The sequence below is a fragment of the Bombina bombina genome, chromosome 1, assembly GCF_027579735.1.
Source record: "Bombina bombina isolate aBomBom1 chromosome 1, aBomBom1.pri, whole genome shotgun sequence".
Lineage (NCBI taxonomy): Eukaryota > Metazoa > Chordata > Amphibia > Anura > Bombinatoridae > Bombina > Bombina bombina.
Window position 1 is genome coordinate 1,082,867,132 of NC_069499.1, and position 14,620 is coordinate 1,082,881,751.

The window sequence follows — 14,620 nt, forward strand, 5'->3', positions numbered from 1 at the left end:
ATCTTCATCTTTTTTCTGTTTCAGAGTAAATAGTACATACCAGCACTATTTTAAAATAACAAACACTTGATTGAAGAATAAAAACTACATTTAAACACCAAAAAACTCTTAACCATCTCCGTGGAGATGTTGCCTGTGCAACGACAAAGAGAATGACTGGGGTGCGCGGAGCCTAGGAGGGATCATGTGACCAGCTTTGCTGGGACTCTTTGCCATTTCCTGTTGGGGAGGAGAATATCCCACAAGTAAGGATGACGCCGTGGACCGGACACACCTATGTTGGAGAAAATGTGGTTTTCAAGAGGTAAAATATTTTGCATTTGATATCTAAAAAATAGTGTGAAAAGTGTTTTTTGATTGGAATGTTGATGGTAATTAGTTTATCTGGTGAGTTCACACAGTGTGAAGTTATTTAAGACTGATTAGAAAGTGGTTTCTCTAATGGACTGGAACAGCACAAGATATGAAAATATATTCTATTAAATATCTATATATTTCTATATATCTGACTATCTATATATATATATATATTTTTTTTTTTATGTAAACCCATTCACGCTTCTCACAAACTGGAAAAGACCTTTATGTTTTCGTAGGATATTTGAATTAATATAATGCTAAATATAATGATAAAATTTAAACCGCTTTAGGTAGGTTTGTTAACACAAATCACCAATTAAAATACTTCAAAATATTGTTCTTTCACCTTCATATTGACATGCCTGTCTCCTTGATACAAGGGAAGTGGAGACTTTTCTGGACTGACACTTCGTAGCCATGGGTAGACCTCCAGCAACCTGGGAATCTGAGCTTTGACTTGGAAGGAAGGTTTGATATCCATGCTCAAAAACAAATTCTGGAGCAGAAACTAAAAAAAAAAAAAAGAAAGAAAAGAAATAAAAATGTTTGCTTTAGCAAGGCAAGTTCACTGGTTATAAGTTAACCGTTTTAAACAGAAATTTAGAGTTGAAAATGAATAGATATACTACATTACAAGTTGAATAGATATACTACATTACAAGTTGAAAATGAATAGATATACTACATTAACTAGAGCTTTAGGAAAATGTAAATAAGACAGTGATTGCCTTATACCTACTTATTTGTGCATTGTTCTTTTTTTTAACCTTAAAGGGACAGTCTAATAAAAATTAAACTTTCATGATTCCAATAGGGCATGCAATGTTAAACAACTTCCCAATTTACTTTCATCATTAGATTTGCTTGGCTCACTTGGTATTCTTTGTGGAAAGCTAAACCTAAGTAGGCTCATATGCTAATTTATAATTCTAAGCTCTTGCAGGCCGCCTCTTATCTCAGTGCATTTTGACAGTTTTTCAGTTAGCCAGTACTAGCTCCTGTGTGCTATATAGATAAAATTGTGCTCACTACCATTGAGTTATTTATGAGTCAGCACTGAATTGGATAAAATGCATTTCTTTCAAAAGAACTAATATCAGTGGGCAGTCTGCAGAGGCTTAGATACAAGGTAATCACAAAGGTAAAGAAAAGTGTATTAATATAACAGTGTTGGTTATGGTGTAGACTGTCCTTTAATGATGCTCAGTTGCTTGATTTTCCTCTTTTCTGCATCACCATTACAGCATCGCTACCTCCACCCATAATAACACTGCTGCAAGTATTATAGCTTTTTTCTTCCCTCTTCCTTACTTCTTTCCCTTCACAAACTTCTATGAAAAGACCAAAGAACTCTCACTGTCTTTCTTTTTCCCAGTTTGTTTTACTAGCCGCAGGTGACCTGTTCCCTAACCTTTGCCTAAAGAGACATAGAAGATCAACAGTAAAATGCTCTGATATCCTAGGTTATTTTGTTGTCGAATACAGCTTGCAGAGTACTATGTGATTATCCCATTGCAAAACTGGTTAAATGCATAGTCAGCTTTGGAGTGGCAATACACTACTGATAAAGAGCAGAATATGTAGTGAGATTACATATGCAGCGAAAGATTCAGCGTAACTGCTGAAACCGTTGTCGCCCGTAATTTCCCCTTGCACATCGGTGAATCACATATATGGCGCCGGCAGATCATAAAGTGCCTAAAGTCGGATAAACTAGCGATTTCCAGAACTGTGCGTAAATACAAATTAGAAAGTTAAAAGTCATCGCAACTAATAATGAAAGTATTAACCCCTAAACAGACAACCCCCAACGCACTATGCCTAAATAAACTATTAACCCCTAATCGGCCATTCACCCACATCACGTTCTCCCTAATATATGCATTAACCCCTAACCCGTCATTAACCCACATCACAAACTACCTAATAAATATATTAACCCCTAACCCACCATTCACCCACATCACAATTAACCTAAACTATTAAACCCTAATCCGCCATTAACCCACATCACAATAAACCTAATAAATCTATTAACCCCTAAACCGCCAAACCCCACAACGCAAAAATCCTAATCTATTAACCCCTAAACCGCCAAACCCCACAACACAATAACCCTAATCTATTAACTCCTAAAACCACACAACGCAATTAATCTATTTAAAATTACTAAGCCCCCTTCAAATTACTAAGCCCCCTAACCTAACACCCCCTAAATTAACCCCAATTACCTAAATTTAAATTTACAATTAAAAACCTAACATTACTTTAAAAATAAAAAACTAAGTTTAAATTAATCTAAAATTACAATAAAAAAAAGTCTAACATTACAGAAAATAATAAACCAAATTATAAAAAATAAAAAAATAAACCTAATCCCTATAAAAATAAAAACACCCCCTAATCTACCAATAGCCCTTAAAAGGGCTTTTTGTAGGACATTGTCCTAAGTTAAACAGCTGTTTTGCATTAAAAAAAAATACTAAGTCCCCCTCTAACAGTAAAATCCCCACCCACCAAACCCCCCTAAAATAAAAAAACCTAACACTAAAAAATCCATGCGCTGAATATGTGATACCGATTTGCGACGCCGTTCTATGTTAGCTTATGGTAGTAAAAATTGCGGTCGACGGGTGAAATATGAGCGCCGCATTTATATGCGGCTTCGTATATGCGATACCAAAACCGCGTAAAAACTGGCGTCGATGGCTTTTGCGGGCGACGCCGCATATGTAATCTTGCCCATGGTCGTTGATTGTCAGCTATGTAATATGCTGGGTCTGATTGGCTAAGCTCTGGACCAGTATTGCATTTCTGGTATGTATTTAATTTATTTTTTTGCAGGGGTTAAAGAACACAAGGTTTTCTCACAGCAATAGATCAATAATATGCATTAGAGCATGTTATTATTTGTCTTTTATGTCCCTTTAAACATTCACTCTTGTCCTCCCTGCAATCCCAGATATCTATTATTTGTAAAATGCCTCCCCTCTCCGGCACTCACAAAAATGCATAGGCAACATAGCCTATTGATAAACTTTAAAAAAATAATAATAATCATAATAATAATCATAATAATAATAATAAACCCCTTCATGCCTGGCACAAGTGTAACATTGGAACAAAGTTTTGCAATGCTTTTTAAATACAATTATGAGCTTTATTGCATTATACATGTATTTAAAAAAACATGTTCTACAATTTAGAGCACGAGTAGAGGATGAATTCAATGTATTGTCATTTAGACAAAGGGACGTGTGCACTTTAAAAGTTAATGAACCATAACATTTAAGATTTTTTTTGCAATTACAAGTATACACATAACATGCTTATTATCAGATTTCAAATGCACAAAACAGAATTTATGCTTACCTGATAAATTACTTTCTCCAACGGTGTGTCCGGTCCATGGCATCATCCATTACTTGTGGGATATTCTCCTCCCCTACAGGGAAAGGCAAGGAGAGCACACAGCAAGAGCTGTCCATATAGCTCCCCCTCTGGCTCCGCCCCCCAGTCATTCGACCGACGGTTAGGAGAAAAAGGAGAAAACTATAGGGTGCCGTGGCGACTGTAGTGTATAAAGAAAAAGAAAAAATTTTCAAACCTGATTAAAAAACCAGGGCGGGCCGTGGACCGGACACACCGTTGGAGAAAGTAATTTATCAGGTAAGCATAAATTCTGTTTTCTCCAACATTGGTGTGTCCGGTCCACGGCGTCATCCATTACTTGTGGGAACCAATACCAAAGCTTTAGGACACGGATGAAGGGAGGGAGCAAATCAGGTTACCTAAACAGAAGGCACCACGGCTTGCAAAACCTTTCTCCCAAAAACAGCCTCCGAAGAAGCAAAAATATCAAATTTGTAAAATTTGGCAAAAGTGTGCAGAGAAGACCAAGTCGCTGCCTTACATATCTGATTAACAGAAGCCTCGTTCTTGAAGGCCCATGTGGAAGCCACAGCCCTAGTGGAGTGAGCTGTGATTCGTTCAGGAGGCTGCCGTCCGGCAGTCTCATAAGCCAATCGGATAATGCTTTTCAGCCAGAAAGAAAGAGAGGTAGCAATAGCTTTTTGTCCTCTCCTCTTACCAGAGTAAACGACAAACAAGGATGATGTTTGTCTAAAATTCTTTGTTGCTTCTAAATAGAACTTTAAAGCACAGACTACATCTCAATTGTGTAACAAACGTTCCTTCTTTGAAACTGGATTCGGGCACAGAGAAGGAACAACTATTTCCTGGTTAATATTCTTGTTGGAAACAACTTTTGGAAGAAAACCAGGCTTGGTACGCAAAATAACCTTATCTGAATGGAACACCAGATAGGGTGGATCACACTGCAAAGCAGATAATTCAGAAACTCTTCTAGCAGAAGAAATAGCAACCAAAAACAGAACTTTCCAAGATAGCAACTTGATATCTATGGAATGTAAGGGTTCAAACGGAACCCCCTGAAGAACTGAAATAACTAAATTTAGACTCCAAGGAGGAGTCAAGGGTCTGTAAACAGGTTTGATTCTGACCAAAGCCTGTACAAAAGCTTGTACCTCTGGCACAGCTGCCAGTCGTTTGTATAACAAGACAGATAAAGCAGAAATCTGTCCTTTTAGAGAACTCGCTGACGATCCCTTATCCAAACCTTCTTGGAGAAAGGAGAGGATCTTAGGAATTTTAATCTTACTCCAGGAGAATCTCTTGGATTCACACCAACAGATATATCTTTTCCATATTTTATGGTAAATCTTTCTAGACACAGGTTTTCTGGCTTGGACCAGAGTATCTATCACTGAATCTGAAAACCCACGCTTGGATAAAATCAAAAGTTCAATTTCCAAGCAGTCAGCTGCAGAGAAATTAGATTTGGATGTTCGAATGGACCTTGTACTAGAAGATCCTGTCTCAAAGGTAGCTTCCATGGTGGAGCCGATGACATATTCGCCAGGTCAGTATACCAAGTCCTGCGCGGCCACGCAGGAGCTATCAGAATCACCAAGGCCTTCTCCTGTTTGATCCTGGCTACAAGCCTGGGAAGGAGAGGGAACGGTGGAAACGCATAAGCTAGGTTGAACGACCAAGGCGCCACTAATACATCCACTAGAGTGGCCTTGGGATCCCTGGATCTGGACCCGTAGCAAGGAACCTTGAAGTTCTGACGAGACGCCATCAGATCCATGTCTGGAATGCCCCATAATTGAGTCAACTGGGCAAACACCTCTGGGTGGAGTTCCCACTCCCCCGGATAGAAAATCTGACGACTCAGATAATCCGCCTCCCAGTTGTCTACTCCTGGGATGTGGATTACAGATAGGTGGCAGGAGTGATCCTCCACCCATTTGATGATCTCGGATACCTCTCTCATCGCCAAGGAACTCCTTGTTCCTCCCTGATGGTTGATGTAAGCTACAGTCGTCATGTTATCTGACTGGAATCTTATGTATCCGGCCTTCGCTAGATGAGGCCAAGCCCGGAGAGCATTGAATATCGCTCTCAGTTCTAGGATGTTGATCGGGAGAAGAGACTCTTCCCGAGACCATAAACCCTGAGTTTTCAGGGAATCCCAGACCGCGCCCCAGCCTGATAGACTGGCGTCCGTCGTGACAATGACCCACTTTGGTCTGTAGAAACTCATTCCCTGAGACAGGTGATCCTGTCTACTGGAGCATGCATAGTTGTAATGGTCTTAAATTAATTTGAGCAAAAGGAACTATGTCCATTGCTGCAACCATCGACCCTACTACTTCCATGCACTGAGCTATGGAAGACTGCAGAATAGAGAGAAGAACTTGACAAGCGTTTAGAGGCTTTGACTTTCTGACTTCTGTCAGGAAGATCTTCATTTCAAAAGAATCTATTATTGTTCCCAAAAAGGGAACTCTTGTCGACGGAGACAGGGAACTCTTTTCTACGTTCACCTTCCACCCGTGAGATCTGAGAAAGGCTAGAACAATGTCTGTATGAGCCTTTGCCTTGGAAAGAGACGACTCTTGCATTAGAATGTCATCCAGATAAGGTGCCACTGCAATGCCCCTTGGTCCTAGAACCGCTAGAAGGGACCCGAGCACCTTTGTGAAAATTCTGGGAGCCGTGGCTAGTCCGAATGGGACAGCCACGAACTGATAATGTTTGTCCAGAAAGGCGAACCTTAGGAACTGATGATGATCTTTGTGGATAGGAATATGTAGATACGCATCCTTTAAATCCACGGTAGTCGAATATTGACCCTCCTGGATTGTAGGTAAAATTGTTCGAATGGGAAATTTGTTTAGAATTTTTAAATCCAGAATTGGTCTGAAAGTTCCCTCTTTTTTGGGAACTACAAACAGATTTGAGTAAAAACCCCTGAACTTGTTCCACAGTTGGAACTGGGTGTATCACTCACATCTTTAACAGGTCTTCTACACAATGTAAGAATGCCTGTCTACTTATTTCGTTTGAAGATAAGTGAGAAATGTGGAACCTTCCCCTTGGGGGTAGTTCCTTGAATTCTAGAAGATAACCCTGAGAGACTATTTCTAGTGTCCAGGGATCCTGAACATCTCTTGCCCAGGCCTGAGCAAAGAGAGAGAGTCTGCCCCCTACTAGATCCGGTCCCGGATCGGGGGCTACCCCTTCATGCTGTCTTGGTAGCAGCAGCAGGCTTCTTGGCCTGTTTACCCTTATTACAGCCTTGCATTGGTTTCCAAGCTGGTTTAGTCTGGGAAGCGTTACCCTCTTGTCAAGAGGCTGCCGAGTTAGAAGCCGGTCCGTTCCTGAAATTGCGAAAGGAACGAAAATTGGACTTATTCTTAGCCTTGAAAGGCCTATCCTGTGGGAGGGCATGGCCCTTTCCCCCAGTGATGTCTGAAATAATTTCTTTCAATTCTGGCCCAAAAAGGGTCTTACCTTTGAAAGGGATATTAAGCAATTTTGTCTTGGAAGATACATCCGCCGACCAAGACTTTAGCCAGAGCGCTCTGCGCGCCACAATTGCAAACCCTGAATTTTTCGCCGCTAATCTCGCTAACTGCAAAGCGGCGTCTAAAATAAAGGAATAAGCTAACTTAAGTGCGTGAATTCTGTCCATGACTTCCTCATACGGAATCTCCCTACTGAGCGACTTTTCCAGTTCCTCGAACCAGAACCACGCCGCTGTAGTGACAGGAATAATGCACGAAATAGGTTGAAGGAGGTAACCTTGCTGTACAAAAATCTTTTTAAGCAAACCCTCCAATTTTTTATCCATAGGATCTTTGAAAGCACAATTGTCCTCAATGGGAATGGTTGTGCGTTTGGCTAGTGTAGAAACCGCCCCCTCGACCTTAGGGACTGTTTGCCATATGTCCTTCCTGGGGTCGACCATAGGGAACAATTTCTTAAATATAGGAGGAGGGACAAAAGGTATGCCTGGCTTCTCCCACTCCTTATTCACTATGTCCGCCACCCGTTTAGGTATCGGAAAGGCATCAGGGTGCACCGAGACCTCTAGGAACTTGTCCATCTTGCACAATTTTTCTGGGATGACCAGATTGTCACAATCATCCAGAGTAGATAGCACCTCCTTAAGTAATGCTCCGATTTAAATTTAAATGTCACAACATCAGGTTCTGCCTGCTGAGAAATTCTTCCTGTATCAGAAATTTCTCCATCTGAGAAACCCTCCCTCACTGCCACTTCAGACTGGTGTGAGGGTATGACAGAAAAATTATCATCAGCGCCCTCCTGCTCTACAGTGTTTAAAACAGAGCAATCGCGCTTTCTCTGAAATGCTGGCATTTTGGATAAAATATTAGCTATGGAGTTATCCATTACTGCCGTCAATTGTTGCATAGTAACAAGCATTGGCGCGCTAGAAGTATTAGGGGTCGCCTGCGCGGGCATAACTGGTATAGACATAGAAGGAGAAGATGTAGAACTATCTCTACTTCCTTCATCTGAGGAATCATCCTGGGCAACCTTACTATTTGTGACAATACTGTCCTTACTGTGTTTGGACGCTATGGCACAATTATCACATATATTTGAAGGGGGAACCACATTGGCTTCCATACATACAGAACATGATCTATCAGAAGGTACAGACATTTTAAACAGGCTTAAACTGGTTAATAAAGTACAAAAACCGGTTTAAAACAAAACCGTTACTGTCTCTTTAAATGTTAAACAGGGCACACTTTATTACTGAATATGTGAAAAACTATGAAGGAATTATCCAATCTTTACCAAATTTTCACCACAGTGTCTTAATGCATTCAAAGTATTGCACCCCAATTTTCAAGCTGTTAACCCGTTTGCAATTTTAACCCCACTACAGTCCCAGCCACAGCCTTTGTTGTGACTTCAACTATCCCAGGGGGGTATTTCAAGCCTTCTAGGAACTTTTTCAGTGGACACCAGACCCTCTCACATGCATCTGCATGCACTGTACTTAAAAGAAACTGCACAATAATGGCGCGAAAATGAGGCTCTGCCTAATACAGTGAAAGGCCCTTCCTGACTGGGAAGGTGTCTTAACTAGTGCCTGGCGATAAAAAACGTTCCCCAAATAATAAAAGTGTGAAATCCACTTCAAACTTTAAATAAAAACTTAAATAAACAATCGATTTAGCCCTTAAGAGTGTCCACCAGTTAATAGCCCATAATAAGCCCTTTATTCTTTCTAAGTCTAAGAAAATGGCTTACCTATCCCCATGAGGGAAAAATGACAGCCTTCCAGCATTACACAGTCTTGTTAGAAAATGGCTAGTCATACCTTGAGCAGAAAAGTCTGCAAACTGTTCCCCCCAACTGAAGTTCTCTCATCTCAACAGTCCTGTGTGGGAACAGCAATCTATTTTAGTTACTGCTGCTAAAATCATACTCCTCTTTTAAACAGAACTCTTCATCCCTTTCTGTTTCAGAGTAAATAGTACATACCAGCACTATTTTAAAATAACAAACTCTTGATAGAAGAAATAAAAAACTACAACTAACACCACAAACTCCTCACCATCCCCGTGGAGATGCTACTTGTTCAGAGCGGCAAGGAGAATGACTGGGGGGGCGGAGCCAGAGGGGGAGCTATATGGACAGCTCTTGCTGTGTGCTCTCCTTGCCTTTCCCTGTAGGGGAGGAGAATATCCCACAAGTAATGGATGACGCCGTGGACCGGACACACCAATGTTGGAGAAATATATGCTTTGTACATGGAGTATATTGTTAAAGTCTAAATATTTTTGCATACAGTGGGATATAAAAATTGCAGGTTTTTGAAATGTAAACACAGAAATAGCAATGTAAATTTTCCAACAAACACAAATCCAGAAAAACAACAACAAATTATATAAAACATTTTAACCCCTTAATGTACCCTGTATGCCACTGGTCACTGTCAGCTGCAAGACCGTGCTATTTTAGCAAGCCTGCAGGAGGGAGGGTCTAATAGCGTGGTCTTGCCACTCATAGCAAGACCCAAACTATTATACCCAAACAATCCCTGAACGACGAGGAACATACAGGGGATGTTGTGGTCGTTAAGGGGTTAAGTAAAACCAAAACAAAAAAAACCTGTTTGAATAAGTCTTCATAATAAGGACTCTAATTTTATTCACAGTTAGCCAATCATATTCTAAATCATGCCTGTAGGCAAAAATCATACAGCTGCCATCATTGAAGGTGATTCTGATTAAAGCCAGATTAAAGTCAGCTGTTGCAGTAGGATTTGCTTGAATGTTTAGCATTGCATCCTACTGGGAGAGACATGGCTCGCAAAGAGTTGCCAAAGAAACTGTTAGAGCTAATTGCTGAAAATCAATCAGGAGAGGGATATAAAAGAATATTGAAGGCACTGGATGTACAGTGGATCACTGCCAAAACCATCATCAAAAAGTGGAGAAAATGTGGCACCAAAGAGACATTGCAAAGATTAGGACGACCCTCCAAAGTTGATAAGACAAGGAGAAAACTTATCAGGGAAGTTACCAAGAGGCCAATAGAAACACTGAAGGAGTTAGAGGAATTTCTGTTAGGTACCATATTTAGTATTCTGCAAATGTCTGGGCAATGGGGTAGGGTGGCAAGATAGAAACCCTTTCTTAAAAAAAGGATCATCCAAGCCTGTATAAATCATGTCAAAACATTAATTAAATCACCCTAAACGATGTAGGAAAATGTGTAAGGTCTTGAAGAGACATTGGTTGAACTTTTCGGCCTAAACTGTAAAAGTTGTTTGGTGAAAAGCCAATAAAGCTCATCATCCAAGGACACCAAAGCAACTTTGAAGCATGGAGGCGGTAGCAGCATCATGCTTTGGGGTATCTTCTCTTCAGCTGGGTTAGGTGCGGTTGTCAAGATAGATGGCATAATGAATAGTGAAGACTTATGCAGTGTATTATAGTTATTTTTATTTAAATTAGTCTTAATAATGAACTATTTGGGTTTTTTCCTCTGGATTTTTGTTTGTTGGAAGGTAACATTACAGATGGAAACAGTCTGATACTGTACATTGTTATGCCTGTTTTACATTTCAAAAACCTACAGTTTCAAAATAGTATTGGTGTGCAGACTTATGCAATCGGTGTGTTGTAGCTTTTATTTAAAATGTTCCTAATAATTAACTATTTGTTTCCTCTGGATTTTTGTTTGTTGGAAGGTCACATTACTCATGGAGAAGGTCTGACAATTACATGTTGTTATTTCTGTCTTTATATTTTAAAAAACCTGCAATTTCATAAGGATGTGCAGACTTTTTTATATCCACTGTAAATAATTATGTATTTTTACACATTTGAAACATATAATTTGATAGCTCAGAGAAGTCACTTGTTTATTCTTAAAAAAAAAATTCCTTACTGCCAGCATACCAACACTTTATCTATTAACAAGCAATGTATCTCACTATTTCCTTTACTCTGCACAATTTAAAGGGACATGAGTAAACTATGATTTTGCAAGAACATATTGAAAAATATATGTAATTGTATATGTTTAGAAGATAATCGATATATCCCAAATGCTTTTTATAAATAAAAAATACCCTCTTTTCTTCTCTGTATCCATCCTGCGCCCTAAATCGCTCTAATTTTTTTTCTTTTGGTTCCTACCTACACAGTGAGCGGTTATGCTACACTTAGCGATCAGCTGTTAACATCACTAGAAGGAAGCATTTCTTTGTTGAGCATGCGCATCAGCTCAGCATTGGTCTGAGAGTGCACCTTCAATCTATAACAATGATAAAGGTGATAATTCCTCTCCGGATTAGCTAAATTGCGCAATGACTTAAAAAATAAAAAAATGTTCAGGAGCAGTGGGTGGCCAGATGGGGGAGCCAAATTAAATACTATACTCTAAAATATAATGTTTTTATGATAGGAAAGCACAAACATTTTACACTTTATTCTTATAAATGAAGTATGAATTTTCATATTATGCAAACTTGAAAAGTAATGTTTATTGTCTCTTTAAACATTTTTAAAAATCAGGCTAAATGCTGTTAGGTTACCAGTGATGGTCTGAGTCTCTGACGTGATAGTTCGTGTAGAGGCCTGGGCAGTTGGCACTGTATCTTCTGCCACAAACTGAACTGTACCCGTGGTCCCTGGGGTTGTGTTGCTGAGCTGGCAGCCACTCTGTTTGTGTGCAACAAAAGCATCTAAATTGTTGTACTGTTGCTTGCAAAGGCCACAAATATGGATATCTGGAGTTAGCTCCACTAGAACAGTAGCTCCTCCTGGGACTGGAAAGAAAGTTGAAGGAAAGTTAAAAATGCAGGAAAAATGTTTACTTACAAACAAGATAATTAAAAGGGACATTATACACTCGATTTTTCTTTGCATAAATGTTTTGTAGATGATCCATTTATATAGCCCATTGATTATTTTTTTTTAATAACATTGCTCTGATTTTCAGACTCCTAACCAGGCACCAAAGGTTTTAGGAGAATACTGACGTATACCTACTCCACTTTGCTTCTGTTTGTGTAAAGGATCTTTTTATATGAAAAGGAAGGAGGAGTGTGTTTTTCCCACTTGCAGTGGGTGTTTACGCTACCTTTTTAACAGTGCTAGACTGGGAGCTTCTAAGTACATTTTTTTTAATTCTTTTTATTAAAGAGACACAGGTACAAGACAAGACAATACATACACATGCACACAAGGTAAAGTCACAAAGAAAAAGTTACAATCAGAGCTCCAAATTAGGTGCTACATTCTAAGCATCAAAATATTAGCATATTCTTGAAAAAGTTAAAAGAAAATTATGCATTGAGATATATATAAAGCCTGTTTAATTGTCATCTTGTGTTGCACCCATGGCTATACATTTTTATAATATCATCAACAAAACTGAACAAAACAAAAATCAAACACCAAAACTATTTAGGATTACATGCAACATATACTGTAGAATAAATGTTCATACAACAGCTGCAATAAAAACGCTGATTAGAAGGATCTTCCACATATTGTGAAACCTACCAGCATTGATGTGTATGTGCCACATTGTTAGGATTCTTTTTCCCCCCTTTTGCTTTCCCCAGAAACACACTAACTTAAAAAAAAAAAAAAAGTCTTGAGAAGGGTGATTATAAAGATATTATAAAAATATTATGTGAATACATTTACACCAGGATGTGGCTTAGAAAGCTTGGCCAGACCTATGCGAGTGTGGCTATATTAAGATTTTCCTATATAGATACAGTATGAAGGTAGGGGTTTCCTATATACAGGTAGCCCTCATTTTACGCTGGGGTTAGGTTTCAGAAGGAATGGTTGTAAATCAAAACCATTGTAAATTAAAACCCAGTTTATAATGTAAGTCAATGGGAAGTGAGGGAGATAGGTTCCAGGCCCCTCTCAAAATTCTCATAAGTAACACCTAATACATTATTTTTAAAGCTTTGAAATGACGACTTTAAATGCTAAACAGCATTATAAACTTAATAAAATAATCACACAACACAGAATATATAATTAAACTAAGTAAAATGAACAAAAACATTTGTTAAACAGCATTATAAATCTAATAAAATAATCACACAACACAGACTTCACTTGCATTTTTCTGCAAACAGTTCTTTCTATGCATTCCAATCTGGACTGATTTATAGACAGAAAGATCTTGTTCCTTTGAAATCTGCTCTATAGCTCAGGTCTGGTTAAACTGATTAATTTCAGCTTGCTTGGTTTTGCTGCAACACAAGCAGACAGCTCCATCTACTGGCTATTTTAATAAATGCACTGCTTCTCAATGCTTTTCAATAGCAGTCACATGACTGGAAAAAAAGGTTATTCTGAAACGGTGTAAATTGAACCGTTGTAAAACGAGGGCCACCTTGTAGTATGGGAGACTAAGAGGGGAGTTGTAAACATTTGGAAGTAAGAAGGGCATTAAATGATAAAAAGAGAGTGGTGAAGCACATCTGTTTCCATACAAATGTCAGGATGAGCTAAGGAAAGTGAGACGCAATACTACAATAACCACTAGAGGTCCTCACAGATTAACAATCTGTACATTTGTAAAGAGTTGGAATGCAGAAACCCGTGCTTTTCTCTGTGCATTTATAGCTGGTAAAATAAATAGTCCTACCAGGGGGAAGAATGATAGGAACTAGTACAAGCATGTATCAAATTTTAACTCTAACAAAAAATCAAAGAATATATTGAGTGATTTGTCAAGGAAACTAAAAAAGGTGACCATCTATAAGTAGAATTACGAATATCAAATCTATATGTGAACTTAATTTTTCTATCTAAAGATATGAAGTAATCCAATCAATTAGAATGACTTTGATATTGATACACTAGTGTATGCAAAGGCACCTGTGCTAATACCTGGATAGAGACCCGCAGTGCTCTGAATATGTGTATATAGTTTAGCCATCTCTTACACGGGGGAAGAGAGTGGGGCTCAGAGAAGCTTGTCAGTTTTATGAATAAAAATGTGTGGTGTACAAGCCAATTGTGGTATAAGCATAGTAGGAACATTAGATTGAGCAAGGGAATATGAGCTGGAATATCAATAAATTACTAGCAAGAATTACTGTCTTGATTCCGAAAATCTTTTTCTCCCTATGCTTGTGCCCTGCATTTATGTGGCAAACCACAACTGGACAATTATTGTAGTAGACAATATTAATCAGCTAATATTTAGGGTGAGTAGTGTACAAATTATAGCACAAGAGTATGGTCCAAAAGACCTAGAGAGTTGTATAGTGCAGGTTTATATAACTTACTGGAAACCACTATTTTTTTTTTTTTTTTTTTAAATCTTTATTTAAGCTTAGCCATTCAAAACACAAAGGAAATTA

The 14,620-nt window shown here is 38.7% G+C and overlaps 1 protein-coding gene across 1 annotated transcript in view; it reads right to left on the reverse strand.

Annotated features, from left to right (window-relative positions):
* Positions 1–14,620, reverse strand: part of ZFP64 (ZFP64 zinc finger protein) — a 135,717-nt gene that overhangs the window by 104,037 nt on the left and 17,060 nt on the right. Inside the window, exons 2-3 of the mRNA XM_053693896.1 lie at positions 11,816–12,049; positions 707–868 (exon numbers count right to left, since the gene is read on the reverse strand). Of these exons, the coding sequence (XP_053549871.1) occupies positions 707–868; positions 11,816–12,049 (396 nt within the window). The remainder of the gene's footprint in view (positions 1–706; positions 869–11,815; positions 12,050–14,620) is intronic.